Here is a 17,083-nt window from a genome sequence, read left to right on the forward strand (position 1 = left end):
ACAGACTATACAGGTTCCAAAATCATATACAGTAATGTTATGCCAGAAACTCCAGAGAAAATGGTTAGAATATACTTCTCAAGGGGGCCGATGAAACTTCCGCTGGGATAGGCTGGTGTTAGATTTTTGCCTCCAGATGAAATAATCACCAGTATAAAGGAGATCAAAGCACCAAGAATAAAACATCATAGCATGCCATATTTTAAATTTAGTAGCAATTATTGACCTTCAGTTCCAAGACATACATTTAAAATATGTTGATATTAAGGCCGATGATGTTGCCATTTGACATTACTGGCCATTCAGAGGTGAAAATGAATCTCTATTGACAGCAATTATTCCTGAATACTCAGAAGCTTGTATGAAATAAGAGCATTTAAAATTTTAAAAGGAGATGATTTCAGAACTTGAGGCAGAAGCAGAAATGATTTCAAGCTTTCAAGACATCAGAGCCTTTTCTTAGATTAGGCAATATATGAATATTGCTTCACTAAAGATTAATCATACATTTGCCACATTATTAAGTTAGCAGGTTTCTGTGTCTGTGATTCATGCTGATAATAACTATTCCTATTAACAATAATTCTCGTTTGAAATCAGTAACAGAAACTTCCAAGTTGTGCTGTGAGCCTCTCAGTCTTAGAGGAGCTCTGCTGCCAGCACTTTTTCTTAAAAAAATCATTCATTTTCCTCTGCTTAAGGAAGAAACTTAATATTTTGATGGAACTAGGGCAGAACTAGCTAATGTTCCCTTCTCTCTTGCTGTCTTTACCCAACTATAACAATCCTGTTTACTATCCCAAGGGTCAAATTCAAGATCAGAAAATAAATTATCACCAGGACATATTTTATATAGATTAAAAAAAAAATCTTAGTGAAAATGTAGTTCATCCCTGGATGGAGGCAGTTAATAGAGCAAAAGGCTCATTCTGTAATTGGTGGACTTGTTTGCAACTGTACTGACTTATGACTCTGCTTCTCCTTATGCTTCTCAAGTTGCACAACCTGATAATTAGAGAAGGAGATACTGAAGGTTTCAAACAAGAAGTTATCATCTGGATGTTTGAGCCAGGTTGCTCTCCCAGGATGGGGGTAAAGCTGGAATCCTAATGAAGTTCACACACTGTAAGAAAAAATATATATATATGGAGACTCCATCCCTTAAGGACAAAACTTGGGTTGACTTTCTCACCAAGCCAATTAGTAGCTTTGTGTGCCACTGGGAATTAAAGAAATACTCTGTGCTGCTAATGATAATGACAAAGAGGTGATTATTGCAACAAAGCTCATGAAGTGAGAAGATACACCTTTCCTGTGACACTGTGCTTTAGTTCTGACCTAACAGTTATAACCTAACAAAGGGTTTGGAGCACATGAAGAGACTCCAAGTTAATGTCAGAGTTTCAGTTAGTATTAGGATTTATTGTACAAATGAAATTCGGACACTATGTTGAGGGTTTGCAGTGGGGCAGAGGTATTGTTTGTGTTGTAGATTCTTTTGCATGTTTGTTTTTAATTTCTTCTACTTTATTGTGCAACTTTTTTCATGGAATTACCTTTTTGGTCCTCTAGTGCTTCACAATTAGTTTAAAAGGAGAGTATAGAAACAAGTCTGTTTTCTCTCTCTCTTTTTTTTTTTTTTTTCATTTTACTTGACATATTAAAACCAAGACCAGTCCAGGGAGCCTATAAATATAGCCTACATCAAGCAATGGGTTTCTACACTGGGCCCCTCTTCTTAGGGAAAAATCATTCTTACTTATTTTGCTACCAAACTCAGTGCAATTTAAAGGATATACTGGCCACAATCTATTGTTTATGAGTGAAAAGAAAGTCTTAATACTTCCTGCTGGCTTTCGCTTTATTGTTGGGAAAAACAAAACCTTTACTTGCTGATATGGAATATTTGTTACTTGATTTCTTATGTGTCATCTGAGGCACAAACTTAGGGTCTTTGTTACTTTTCCAAGGAAAATTAAGAAGAAAGACTAGATGACCAAAGATTCATCATAAAGAATCAGTAGCATTGTCAATAGACTAAACAGAGCTCCTACTGACCTTTGTCAGCTCATAATCATGACCTCAAAGACATGGGGAATGTCCAGCTTATCTCTCACAGAGTACAGGCAAGGGACAAGGCATCTGCCACAGGAATCTTCCTCTAAAGTTAAACCACTGTCTTTTTTTTCTTTTTTGAAATCATTTTATTTATTTATTCATTTATTTTGGCCTCACTATGGGGCACGTGGGATCCTAGCTCCCCAATCAGAGACCAAACCCACACACCCCCGCTGCACTGGAAGCTCAGAGTGTTAACCACTGGACCACCGGGGAAGTCTTAAACCACTGTCTTAAAGCATGGCTCTTTCCCGTTGAAAAGCAGGTTCCTTCAGAATATTATCTGCAGACCGTGAATTCCAGTCGCAATCTGCATGGATCGCTTCTGCCAGTTTCATCATGAATGTCATCAGTATCCTCCCACTGCTCATTCTGGCCCCTTTTATGGTATATTTCAGCACCTGCTTGCTTCCCTCTAAGAGAGATGGCTCTTTTCTGTCAGCATGCATTCGTAAGGACAACTTACCATTTCTAGTAAGTGGTTTGTAACTTTTTTTTAATCAGAGGGTAATTACTTTACAATATTGTGCTGATTTCTGCCACACATCATCATGAATCAGCTACAGGTCTACATATGTCCCCTCCCTCTTGATCCTCCCTGCCACCTTCCACACCACTGAAGGTGGTTACAGAGCGCTGGGTTGAACTCCTTATGTCACACAGCAAATTCCCACTGGCTGTCTGTTTTACGTATGGTACAGTGTATGTTTCCGTGCTACTCTCTCAATTCGTCCCACCCTCTCCATCCCACACTAAAATAAGAAACACTGTACAAGGCTCTAAGTTATCTATGTGCTCTGGAGTAGAGTCTGATTTTGACAAATTAGGAAGAAGGTACATTCAAGAGTATTGATGTCCATTTTCTCAAGTCTCTACATGGACATCAGTGTTCCATTTTCTTCCTATCCTTCTTTGCTTCTCAGAAGACACACCTGATATAAAGACTCAGCAAAATTTTCAGTGCCACCAAATGGTGTCTCCCTCTTCATGTAAAACAGTCTCTACTCCTAAGTTGATGCTGAGAATGTTTTAAAAAATTAACACAGGTAAGCAATAATACTTGGGAGGAATTAACTTCTGAACCACCAAAAAAAATTATTAGAAGTTAGTACTGTGATTCAGTTTCAGTACAGTACTTCTTCCACTAGTAAGGTATGCAACAATAATTTTCAAACAATTTTTCCACCTTGAGATATAATTGACATTGTTCAGTTGCCAAGTCATGTCCAACTCTTTGGGATTTCATGGACTGCAGCACGCCAAGCTTCCCTGTCTTTCATTTAAAATTTTAATTTTTAAAAAATCGTAAATAGTTTCATAGATATAAAATTTCATGTACAAATAAGAAAGAAAGAAGTCGCTCAGTCGTGTCCGACTATTTGCGACCCCATGGAATGTAGCCTACCAGGCTCCTCAGTCCATGGGATTTTCTGGGCAAGAATACTGGAGTGGGTTGCCATTTCCTTCTCCAGGGGATCTTCCCCACCCAGGGATAGAACCTGGGTCTCCCACATTGTAGGCAGATGCTTTACTGTCTGAGCTACCAGGGAAGCCCATGTACAAATAAGGTCTACTTATGTTCGTATATTCTCTCTATTCCTTTGGGTGTCTATTTACATGTTCTTAAAGAATTATCCTTCCATTTTAAAAATAAAGATTCAGTCTCCCAGTTGTGCCCAACTCTTTGCAAGCTGGTAGACTGGAGCACACCAGGCTTCCCTGTCCTTCACTATATTCCAGAGTTTTCTCAAACTCATGTCCACTGAATCGGCCATGCTATCCAACCATCTCATGTTCTGACATCCCTTCTCCTCCTGCTCTCAGTCTCTCCCAGCATCAGGGTCTTTTCCAATCAGTCAGCTCTTCGCATTGGGAGGCCAAAGTATTGAGCTTCGGCTTCAGCATCAGTCTCTCCAGTGAATATTGAGGGTTGATTTCCTTTAGGATTGACTGGTTTGATCTCCTTGCTGTGCGAGGGACTGTGAAGAGTCTTCTCCAACACCGTAATTCAAAAGCATCAAATGTGTGAGTTTAAGGTACACAATGTTATAAATTGATACCATTCTATATTGCAAAATATTTATGACAATAAGGGTAGTAAACGCATCCTTGACCTCATATAATTGCTACCTTGTTGTTGTTATGGTCCTCTCTTAATTTTTAAAGTGAAAAAAATGTAGGACATCCTACACAGATTCCATCCCTGGATCAGGCAGATCCTCTGGAGAAGGAAATGGCAACCCACTCCAGCATTCTTGCCTGGAAAATTCCATGGACAAAGGAGCCTGGTGGGCTACAGTTCATAGGGCGGCAAAGAGTTGGACATGACTGAACACTGACCTCATTATTATCGTGTTGTTGTTGATGATATGGTCTACTCTCAATTTTTTAAAGTGAAAAAAATGTAGGACTTCTTACTCAGAACACAATCTATAGTGGGTAAAGTAAAATTTCTGCCAATGAAATGGGAGAGGAGGAGCATCCTGGTGACATTCTCCTCTGCCTCGCTGGGGTCCGCCAGGCACTGCCATGGACCAAGAAGATAAGAAACAGGAAACCCAAGCTCATCTGATGACCAGAGACTGGGGTCTCAGCCCCTGCTCTGCTGCTGAGCTGTTCCTGGGTAACTTGGGAAAGCCACTTAATTTTGTCTTCTAGTTCACTTTTTTTAATTGAGGGCCGTACCTGAGATAAATGTTGGAACCCTTTGTTCTGTAAAACGTTTGAAATCATTCAAGGTGATAATAGCGCCTAGAGCACAGTTAGGGCACAGAGTGGAAGCTCTATAAATATTAGCTAATACTAAGTCTTCGTTGCATGGGCAGGTCTGATTGTTTGGTGAGGATAAACAGAGAGCAGAGGAAGTTTGAAACTCTTAAGAAATAGCATACAATGGCAACATTATGTCTTATCATCTACTTGAGAAATAATTTCATTGAGAGTCAAGGCCAGGCATCTGGAAGTTTCTTTTCTCTTGGTTCAGTTCAGTTCAGTTGCTCTGACTCTTTGCAACCCCATGAACTGCAGCACGCCAGGCCTCCCTGTCTACCACCAACTCCTGGAGTTCACCCAAACCCATGTCCATTGAGTCGGTGATGCCATCCAGCCATCTCATCCTCTGTTGTCCCCTTCTCCTCCTGCCCTCAATCTTTCCCAGCATCAGGGTCTTTTCAAATGAGTCATCTCTTCATGTCAGTTGGCCAGAGTATTGGAGTTTCAGCTTCAACATCAATCCTTCCAATGAACACCCAGGACTGATCTCCTTTAGGATGGACTGGTTGGATCTCCTTGCAGTTCAAGGGATTCTCAAGAGTCTTCTCCAACACCACAGTTCAAAAGCATCAATTCTTTGGTGCTCTGGTTGTTATTCTTAAAACCTCCTTTGTAGAGATCTGTGAAGACAATGCAGTCTTCTGGTAACCCATTATGATATATATATATATATTTTTTGCTGTTTCTCTGTTTATAGAAGTTACATTTTAGCATATGTGCCTCCTGTTATTTACCAGAGCCATCAACAAGATCACTCCAGATCACATCACAGAGTAGATTTGTTTTTAGAAAGAACTCAAAGTGACTAAATTCAGTTTATTTTATCTTCAATTGTAGAGGTCTTCAGTACAAAATATTTTTTGATTTATTCTGTAAGCCAGTAACCCTGACATTATTTATTGTTATAGGTTTAGACAAACTATAAAACTTAATAGGTTTTAACAATCCTTAAATCTTACAAACTGCTTTTTTTTTTTTTTTTTTGGTCTGCTAGTATAGAAATCCAAACCAGTATTTAGTGAATGTCCAGCACTGTTTGAGGATGCAAAAGAAGAGTAAGACTTTGTACATACCCTCAGCAAGTGTACTATTAAAATATAATGAATGCAGAACAACGTGGGGATAAATTTATATTGCAAAATGCCAGAATTCTTGGCAGTCCAGTACAAAATCATGAAAATTCAGTCTAAGCTTCTGAATTATGCTTTCTTACTAAAAAAAATTTTAAATTGGGTTACTTTAGAGAAATATGGTATACAATATGAATGAAAGAACTACTTTTTAAAATCCTTCCTGTGAATTCCCTGGCAGTCCAGTGGTTAGCTTTCACTAACGAGGGCCTGGGTGAGGACTCAAGTACATTCTCTGGTTGGGGAACTAGATCTTGCAAGCCACATGGCGTGGCCAAAATAAAATAAAATAAAATAAAATCTTTCCTGAGTATAAGCAATCTTAAATTCACTTGAAATATGAGCACTTTCTCTTGGACAATTCTCCAGTCTCACATATTTGAAAGCATGCCTATTCTTAAAGAAGTGTATGTGGTTTTTCTGGAGGAAGGAAGGTTAGGTAGAGTTATCTGATATATTGTTTGATGTTAATGAACTAAATATTCCCTGGGAAGGTTGGTAACAGACTTAGTGGGCAGGAAGAAAAGGAAAAAACTAGATTCATCTAAAAAATCTGAGCTATATCCTTCTGAGTACAAATTACTGAATTCAATTGTTTCTAAGCCAGACTCCATTCATTTGTTCATTTACATACTTGCTCACTTATTTGCATAATATTTTGCTCTGGGGAAATAAAGAGGTGTGATGATATGTATCTTTTTAACTAGATGTTTGCTTAAGTTTTCCATATCGGGCTTGTGATTATGGAAGATTAATAAGTTTTATCAGGACATAGAAGCATAAACCTAGGGTACTTTTTGATAGTGATTTACATAACTGAATCAATCTAACATTAAAATTTACTTTTGCTTTGAACCTAAGTGCCTTGAAAATGTGAGTGAAGTATGTAAGTATATAAATTATGAACAAACAAATATTTATGAATTCCTCTTTGAACCTAGGCACCTTCCTATGCATATCCCACTTAATCTCATGATAAGTCATCATTTACTAGGTCAAGGATCTCAAAGATAATGTCTTATTTGAATTCAGACCTTCTAATTTTAAGGCCGTTGTTTTATTATTTGTTATTATTATTCCACTTACTAGCCATCTATAGTTCCTTTTTATTGGAGTATAATTGTTTTACAATATTGTGTTAGTTTCAGCTGTACAATAACGTGAATCAGTCATATGTATACATATATACTCTCTCTCGTCTCCCTCCCATACCCCGATTCCTACTGCAATCCCACCCCTCTAGGTCATCACAGAGCACCGAGCTGAGCTCCCTGTGCCATACAGTAGCTTCCACTAGTTATCTGTTTCACACATGGTGGTGTATATATGGGAGAAGGAAATGGCAACCCACTCCAGTGTTCTTGCCTGGAGAATCCCAGGGACGGGCGAGCCTGGTGGGCTGCCGTCTCTGGGGCTGCACAGAGTCGGACACGACTGAAGTGACTTAGCAGCAGCAGCAGCAGCAGTGTGTATATGTCGATGCCACTCTCTCAGTTCATCACCCCTATTTCTTCCTCCACCTTGTCCACAAGTCTGTTTTCTACTTTTGTACCTCTATTCCTGCCCTGCAAATAGATTAATCAGAACCATTTTTCTAGATTCCGTATATATACATTAATACACAATATTCATTTTTCTCTTTCGCACTTACTTTACTCTGTATGACAGGCTCTAGGTTCATTCACATCACTACAACTGACTCAATTTCGTTCGTTTTTATGGTTGACTAGTATTCCATTGTTGGAGAAGGCAATGGCACCCCACTCCAGTACTGTTGCCTGGAAAAAAGCACGGATGGAGGAGCCTGATGGGCTGCAGTCCATGGGGTTGCTAGGAGTAGGACTCGACTGAGCGACTTCAATTTTCACTTTCATGCATTGGAGAAGGAAATGGCAACCCACTCCAGTGTTCTTGCCTGGAGAATCCCAGGGATGGGGGAGCCTGGTGGGCTGCCGCCTATGGGGTCGCACAGAGTCAGACACGACTGAAGCTACTTAGTAGCAGCAGCAGCAGCAATATTCCATTGTATATATGTACCATATGTTCTTTATCCATTCGTCTGTCAATGGCCATCTAGGGTGCGTCCATGTCCTGGCTATTGTAAACAGTGCTGTTTTGAACATTTAAATTATAGACATTATTAGTGTTAATTTGGAATCCTTACTGCTATTTCTAATCAAGGCTATGAAGTAAACGAAAAATCCTTCTGCCATCACAATGAGTTGATTTTTAAGGTTCTCCCAGCCCCTTTCACAGTCAGTCACTCCCTGTCCAAGGACTGTTATGTTTAAGGAGGCAGATGGTGCCAACACTGATATGCCTAGGGTTTGACAAGGATAATGACAGCCCAGGCCAAGAGTGAGAGAGGTAGAGAAATCTCATTTGGTTGGTCAAAGTAGAAATTTAACAAAGGAAAAAAAAATGAGCTTGCTTTTATCTAGCTCATAACAATGCAAGGAAAGAGGGGTTTCTGATTGAAGATAGGACATTCTTGAGTTTATCAGCTAAAGAAATTAACAAGTAATCTTTTAGAACTTGGACGGCAAAGGTTTGATACACACAGAGTGTTTCACCAAGACTGTATTTTCCTAACATTACACGAGACAGATGTATCTATTTAAAAGTCAGCCTTAATACACCAAAAATCTAGAGTCAGTGATATTATGATGTATCCTCTGTCATAGCTGAGTATACTTTGTTTTAGCTTTTTTCAGTTCAAAAATGTTTGCACCATGAGTATTTCCTCTCCTACCGTTAGTTAAAATCCAGTATGTGGCATTCAGTAGCTAGTGCTGACACACACCAGTATTAATCTGACTAAAATTAGCCTAATTAAGATTGTCATTAAGCCTTGTGCAAAGCAGAAGTGCACAACCCAGTAGGTAGCTGTTATCTTGGCTTTTAAGTAACATTGATATTGAAATGCAGATGAAGTATATCCAAATGTCTTCCAGGCCTTCCTCTTTAAAATAAAACTTGAAAATTCAAATCCTAATTCAAAGTTCTTTATGATTCAGGTACAGCCAAGGTGCTGGTCCCTTTTTATATATATACCTTCTACTAGTTTATATATAGTATATGTACTTTCTGCTAGTTTTAATAATTGACAGAGTTTCTTTTTGGTTGGAATCAAAGTGCTTGCTAAATTAAAAAACCAAGCCAGGGATCCAGTTACCTTCATTGAAAGTAGGATTATTTCATCAAAACTACTTTTTCCCTAGTATAGTTTTCAGAACTGTGACACCAAGAAACATCATGGTGTATACCTTCTGCAAAATACCTGACAGGAAGTTTTGTAAACACTAAAAAAAGTAACATGCAAATATCTAGCCTGAATAACTCGTTCATTCAGTTGTTCATTTGTTTAATAAAAGCACATCGATGTTCTTAGGTTCTTACTTTTAACGTTGACGTCAACACTGGAATTAAATTTGAGGTAAAGTAGACCAGAAGGAAAATAGTTTTTTTTCAGGGAAAATAATTTTTCCATGGGTTGAAGGGGGGGATGGTTTCCAAATGATTCGAGTGTTACATTTATTGTGCACTTTATTTCTATTATTGTTATATCAATTCCATCTCAGATCATCAGACATTAGATCTAGGAGGTTGGGGACCCCTAAATTAGACCATTTAGTAAGTCAACTGAAGCAATATTTTATGCCTTACAGATATGTTTGTGTAACTGATCTCCATGCAAATGAATGACCTGTTCCAGATTCAGAAGTTAAAACACAAACTGAAGCTGAACTTCCTGAAATGAGTTCCCAGTGGTCTAAACAAAAACAAGAGACAGAATGTGGATAGCTCAGTTCAAACACAGGAACATGCCACTAACAGGAGAAACAAAGCAAAAAACATATGCCAAGTAGCAGGTGAGAAAGATCTTCCACAAAGGCAGAAACATATACGATGATGAAATCATAGCTATCTTTATAAGAAAGTGTGTTCTTACATTAGCCAGTTTCTTGTTTTTGAAATTTGCCAAAATCATGGATCTGAGGACAATTTCTCAAGGACTCAGTACAGTTTCATCCTTTCAGTTGTGTTACATATCGGAGGCTCATACCTCAAATGACACATTAAAAAAAAAATCCATAGTTTTCTCAGTGAGGCAAATTTATCCAACGTTGGAATCATCTTTACATATTTATATTGTAGTGTTAGATTTTGCCTCAACAGGAAGCAGCAAATACAACTAAAATGTTTGAATAAATTCTGACTTAAAAAATTCATTGTGGTCTGATTTGAAAAAGTCTTACATGGTGGGATATTAGAATAAACTCTAAGCCATTTAAGACTTTTGGAGAGTTGTCTACAACCACGTGTGTGTTCAGCCTCTTCAGTCATGTCCAAATCAGTGCGATCCTATGGACTATAGCCCACCAGGCTCCTTTGTCCATGGGATTCTCCAGGCAAGAATATTAGGGTGGGTTGCCATTCCCTCCTCCAGGGGATCTTCCCGACTCAGGGTCAAACCCAGGTTTCCCACATTGCAGGCAGATTCTTTACCATTTGAGCCACCAGTGAAGCCCCTATAATGACATAGCCAATATTAAAGCATACATTATTTATCTGAATATAAGATCTCCTTTGGAACCATGTGCTTTATCTTGAAAATACAGATCTGCTAGAGGTTTAAAATGTGTACTTTCTGATAAACTACACTCTGCTTTGGACAAGTTATGATCTCATAGGTGTTAACGATAAAATTGGAGCAGATTTAATTTAGGTTGGAATGCAGCTTTGTTTTGAATTTTTAAAAAAGCCATTTTTCATCTGCGCCAGAGTGCAGTAGCAAATAAAAAGCAAATGCAGTTAGTTTGATCTTTCAGGTAAAATATGCTTTGCCCTAAAATATCTAGGTAGATAAACCAAATATTTGTGCTTTGCTTGAAATTGTTTGGAGAACTGTCTTTCGTTGGATTTTCCTAGAACAGGTCTCAGAGCTTCTTGGATCTGGTTGAATGTAGGTCTGATCAAACCTACTAGAATGGAGCTTGAAATTCTGTCTAGAAAGCTGCCAGGTGATTCCTATGCTGTTGATCAAAGACTAGACTTTAAGTTTCAAGGACAGAGCAAAAAGCCAAGAGACTGCTCTCTCACATTTCATGCTTGTACACTGCCAGCAGAGGCTTAGGTAAAAAAAAAAAAAAAAAATGCTACAATTTCTCATCAGGTCAGAGCTAAAATTCAGCAGTAGGCAATAAAAGCTGACAAGTCAACCAAAATTTGGCCAGCCACTACACTCATGGGCCAAATCTGGCTTTCCATTTGCTTTTACATTATCTGCAAGCTAAAAGTTGTTTTCACTGATGAACATTTGCAATTGATTTGATAAGAAATGATAACTTTGAATATCAATTAAGTGAAATTACATTACACCCTCAAAAGAGCATTATTAGTTTGAATCTTATCAATAAAAAAATTGTATAAAATGTATTCTATTTCTTGTTATATAATACTTACATAGCTTCAAAATGTTGCCTTTTGTCACATAAAACCAAAAATACTTACTACTGGTTTTTTACAAAAAATATTTGCCCATCTCTTGTCTAATCTATTGCCTCTAAAGCTATAAACTTCTCTGGATAAAATACAATATAAGCCTTTTTATATACAACAGGTGATAACAACAAAAAAAAGGTGGGGGGGGAGTAGACATGATATCTTTTTATCTAAATTATACTAAATTAGTTAGAATGAGACGTACTGTAGAAGATACACAGAGAATTCAAATTCTAAAATAAGAAAGCCAAGAAAATTTAAAAATCTATTCTGTCTACCTCGATCCTTTCTTTGAGGTTCATGGGAATATCTTACAATTTAATTGCACAATATTTGAACAACTTAATTTTTTGCATGAAGGATCTTAGTTCCCTGACCAGGGATTGAACCCATGCCCCCTGCATTGGGGAGCTCAGAGTCTTAACCACTGGTCTGCCAGGGAAATTCTTGAACAATTTAATTTTCACGTAATATCTGAACATACCTGTAATCAGTTGGCTAGTGCTACCAGAACAAGATATCATACACTAGGTGGCTTTCACAACAAGTTTATTTCTTACAGTTCTGGAGGCTAGAAATCCAAGATCAAGGTGTTGGCAGGTTTAATTTCCCCTAAGACCTCTATCCTTGGATTGTAGATGGCCAACTTCTTGCTGTCTTCACCCTTCCTTTCCTCTGTGTCTGTATAGACATGGTATCTTTTCTTCTTTTTACAAAGATAACAGCCATACAGGGCTTCCCTGGTGGCTCAGGCAGTAAAGAATTTGCCGGCCAATGTAGGAGACCCAGGTTTGATTGCTTGGTTGGGAAGATTCCCTGGAGAAGGAAATGACAACCCACTCCAGTATTCTTGCCTGGGAAATCCCATGGACAGAGGAGCCTGGCAGGCTACAGTCCACGGTATTGCAAGTGTTGAACATGACTGAAGCAACTGAGCACCATATTAGATTAGTGTCCCACTCTTATGACCTCATTTAACCTTAATCGCCTCTTTAAAGGCTCTGTCTTCAAGTAATGACTTTGGAGGTTATGGCTTCAAATGTATGAATTTTGAAGGAACACAATTCAGTTCATTGTATGTGTGCATGAAATTGGGTTGTATATTATGCTAGATTGGCAGCATTTTTTTTTCTTTTCTCAGTGGTATGAAAGAATGTTTCCTCATATAGCTAAATTAATCTTAGATTCAGGGAAGCATGGTAGGTGAGAAAATCAATAGTTCTGAAAGTTTTTTAACAGTAAGTAACAGTCTCCAACCGTTGCTTTCTTTATATCCAGTCAGTCATAATTCCCAGAGGCAAACCATTTTTTTAAATCTTTAGGTGTCATTTGTCTAATATTGTTGAATAATATGATTATAAAAACATTTTTAAACAGTAATAATATGTATGTCATTGCAAAACCAAAGAAATAATTTATTTTTCTGTACTTAATAAATAGGTTGGTTTCTGCACAGTTGCTCAGTCGTGTCCAACTCTTTGTGACCTCATGGACTGTAGCCCACCAGGCTCCTCTGTCCATGGAATTTTCCAGACAAGAATACTGGAGTGGGGTGCCATTTCCTTCTCCAGTGGATCCTCCCGACCCAGAGATCAAACCCACGACTGTCTCTTGCCTTAGAAGATGACTTCTTTACCTCTAGCGCCACTTTTAACTTCCTAACTATCTTCCAGCTTCAGTATCACTCCCATCCTATCAACCAGCACCTGGCTCTTAGAGTTATCATCCTAAATGCCAATTCTAATCTTTTCACTTGTGTTTAATATCTTCAATGATTCCATTTTCTTCAGAGTAATTTGAAAATTCCTTAAAATTTTATGAAATGCCTCTTGTGATCTGACCTCAATCTGTCTTCTCCCCTGATACCTAAATAACTTGAGTTTCTCACCATTCTGAAAATTTGTCTGATACTCTCATGACTTTGTGCTTTTGCTCAGGCAATTCATGCTGCCCTCACCTCTTCCTACTGAAACCCTTCTTTCTTTATTTTTTAGTATGTATTTATGTATTCACTGCACTGGGTCTTAATTGCTGTATGAAGGCTTTTTCTAGTTGCAGCAAGCAGGGGCTACTCTGGCTGCACTTGGAGGGCTTCTCATTTTGGTGGCTTCTCTTGTTGCAGAGTACAGGCTTTATGACGTGAGCTCAGTAGTTGTGGCACATGGGCTTAATTGCTCCAAGGCACATGAGATTTTCCCTGACCAGGGATGGAACCATGTCTCCTGAATTGGCAGGAGGATTCTTAACCACTGGAAGGAAGTTCAGTCCTTCTTTCTTTAAATCATAGGATTTCTCTCACTTTTCCAGCTGGAAGTAAATTCTTCTCCTTTTAGAATAGCATTGAAAGTGAAAAGTGAAAGTGAAGTCGCTCAGTCATGTCTGACTCTTTGCGACCCATGGACTGTAGCCCACCAAGCTCCTCCGTCCATGGGATTCTCCAGGCAAGAATACTGAAGTGGGTTGCCAGTTCCTTCTCTAGGGGATCTTCCCAACCCAAGGATCGAACCCAGGTCTCCCACCCTGCAGGCAGTCCACAAAAACTGAGAACAATTTTTTTTTTTTTGATGTTACCTCCCCAACTGCCCTAACAGACAACTTTACATATAGCAGTAATAGAGTAAATATTAAATCAAGTTGACATTTTAGGTCTCTTTCTAGCGAGTTTTAGTGTGCTAAGTATAGATAAATTCTGTGATGAATTTTATCTTCAAGGTATGTGCGTGTTAGTCACTCAGTTGTGTCCAACTCTGCAACCCCATGGACTGTAGCCCTTCAGGCTCCTCTGTCCATGGGATTTTCCAGGCAAGAATACTGGAGTGGGTTACCATTCCCTTCTCCAGGGGATCTTCTTGACCTAGGGATCGAACCCAGGTCTTCTGCATCAAAAGCGGGTTCTTTACCCTCTGAGCCACCAGGGAAGTCATATCTTCAAGACAGGTAATATTAAAATTCCTTTTTTCAATATGAGCTGTTAACAGAACCAAAATCTCTACTTCATTATGAATGGGCTTTCATGGAATCTAATTTAAAGTAATACTATATTTTAAAATTCCTTAAATTTTCTGTTACTCAGATTTCCTCATTTTTTATGCATTCTGTTTCTTGAGGTCTTAGAAAGAGCAGACCTTATGGATACATTTAAATGTTGAGATACAATCAAAAAATTTACCTACCAGTTTCTCTATCAACTAAAACAAACACTAAGCTATTTAAACACTAGATTGATTTTTCTAAATTGAAAGTTTGCTTATCTGAAATTTTATGCAAGTTAGCAAAAGGTGACTATCTCTAAATTTCAAGTAAATTCCATCAAGCTAAAGTTTGCCTCTGATGTAACAATGGGATTAAGTCCAGCAATATGAATGATAACTTGAGAAATGAAATGGTTGCAGTTGATATCAGTTCAGTTCAGGTTAGTTGCTCAATCGTGTCAGACTCTTTGCAACCCTATGAATCGCAGCACGCCAGGCCTCCCTGTCCATCACCAACTCCCTGAGTTCACACAAACTCATGTCCATCGAGTCCGTGATGCCATCCAGCCATCTCATCCTCTGTCGTCCCCTTCTCCTCCTGCCCCCAATCCCTCCCAGCATCAGACTCTTTTCCAATGAGTCAACTCTTCGCATGAGGTGGCCAAAGTATTGGAGTTTCAGCTTTAGCATCAGTCCTTCAGAAGAACACCCAGGGCTGATCTCCTTCAGAATGGACTGGTTGGATCTCCATGCAGTCCAAGGGACTCTCAAGAGTCTTCTCCAACACCACAGTTCAGAAGCAGCAATTCTTCAGCACTCAGCTTTCTTCACAGTCCAGCTCTCACATCCATACATGACTACTGGGAAAACCATGGCCTTGACTAGACGGACCTTTGTTGGCAAAGTAATGTCTCTGCTTTAGAATATGCTGTCTAGGTTGGTCATAACTTTCCTTCCAAGGAGTAAGCATCTTTTAATTTCATGGCTGCAATCACCATCTGCAGTGATTTTGGAACCCCAAAAAATAACTGTTTCCACTGTTTCCCCATCTATTTTCCATGAAGTGATGGGACCAGATGCCATGATCTTCGTTTTCTGAATGTTGAGCTTTAGGCCAACTTTTTCACTCTCCTCTTTCACTTTCATCAAGAGGCTTTTTAGTTCCTCTTCACTTTCTGCTATAAGGGTGGTGTCATCTGCATATCTGAGCTTATTGATATTTCTCCCGGCAATCTTAATTCCAGCTTGTGCATCTTCCAGCCCAGCGTTTCTCATGATGTAATGTGCATATAAGTTAAATAAGCAGGGTGACAATATACAGCCTTGAGGTACTCCTCTTTCTATTTGGAACCAGTCTGTTGTTCCATGTCCAGTTCTAACTGTTGCTTCCTGACCTTCATATAGATTTCTCAAGAGGCACATCAGGTGGTCTGGTATTCCCATGTCTTTCAGAATTTTCCACAGTTTATTGTGATCCACACACTCAAAGGCTTTGGCACAGTCAAAAAAGCAGAGATAGATGTTTTTCTGGAACTCTCTTGCTTTTTTGATGATCCTGCAGATGTTGGCAATTTGATATCTGGTTCTTCTGCCTTTTCTAAAACCAGCTTGAACATCAGGAAGTTCTTGGTTCACGTATTGCTGAAGCCTGGCTTGAAGAATTTTGAGCATCACTTTACTAGCATGTGAGATGAGTGCAATTGTGTGGTAATCTGAGCATTCTTTGGCATGGCCTTTCTTTGGGATTGGAATGAAAACTGACCTTTTCCAGTCCTGTGGCCACTGTTGAGTTTTCCAAATTTGCTGGCATATTGAGTGTAGCACTTTCACAGTAGATATAAACTGTAACAAAATCTCTTCTCATTTTCAACCAAAATATCCTAGGTAATTCCTTAAAAATAAGAGAAGAGTTAGACTGCTATCGGAATAATTCCTTCCATTTATATTCTCTATCCACTTAATTACATTTAATATTTTTTCCTAAGCAAAAGTTCCTAATCTTTAATTCTGTAGTAGCTTCTTTACTTTTTCTGCAAGGATTAGAGAAATGTCAGAAAACCAAGAACTGATAATGCTTACAGTTTATTTCATAACCTTTTTTAAAATAAGAATTACAATCTTTAGAAGAGATCATTTATTTTAAATTTTCCCAAATCATTTTTTATTCAGACATAGATTTTAAATTTTTTCAGAATAGTATATTTGATCAGAGGATAAAAGTTCAAAACCATTGCTTTAGCTTCAACAATAATTGCTGCTAATTGCTACCAGGAACTGTTACAATAATAGCTGGACGTGCTCAGTCACCTCAGTCATGTCTGACTTTTTCCACCGCATGGACTGTAGCCCACCAGGCTCCTCTGTCCATGGGATTCTCCAGGCAAGAATACTGGATCAGATTCCCATGCCCTCTCCAGGGGATCTTCCTGACCCAAGGACTGAACCCACGTCTCCTGCATCTTCTGCACTGCAGGTGGATTCTTTTCCTCTGAGCCACCAAGGAAGCCCAATATTACCTGTATGTGATCTTATTTAAATCTCATAGCCATCCTACAAAGTAACCACCTTTTAGAGCCAAGGAAGGGC

At 38.7% G+C, this 17,083-nt stretch overlaps 1 protein-coding gene across 1 annotated transcript in view; it reads left to right on the forward strand.

The window, feature by feature from the left end:
* Positions 1-17,083, forward strand: part of SLC15A5 (solute carrier family 15 member 5) — a 99,054-nt gene that overhangs the window by 32,978 nt on the left and 48,993 nt on the right. Inside the window, 2 exon segments of the mRNA XM_069586489.1 lie at positions 2,384-2,450; positions 2,453-2,569. Coding sequence (XP_069442590.1) covers positions 2,384-2,450; positions 2,453-2,569 — 184 coding nt within the window.

Source organism: Ovis canadensis, chromosome 3, assembly GCF_042477335.2.
Source record: "Ovis canadensis isolate MfBH-ARS-UI-01 breed Bighorn chromosome 3, ARS-UI_OviCan_v2, whole genome shotgun sequence".
Classification (NCBI taxonomy): Eukaryota; Metazoa; Chordata; class Mammalia; order Artiodactyla; family Bovidae; genus Ovis; species Ovis canadensis.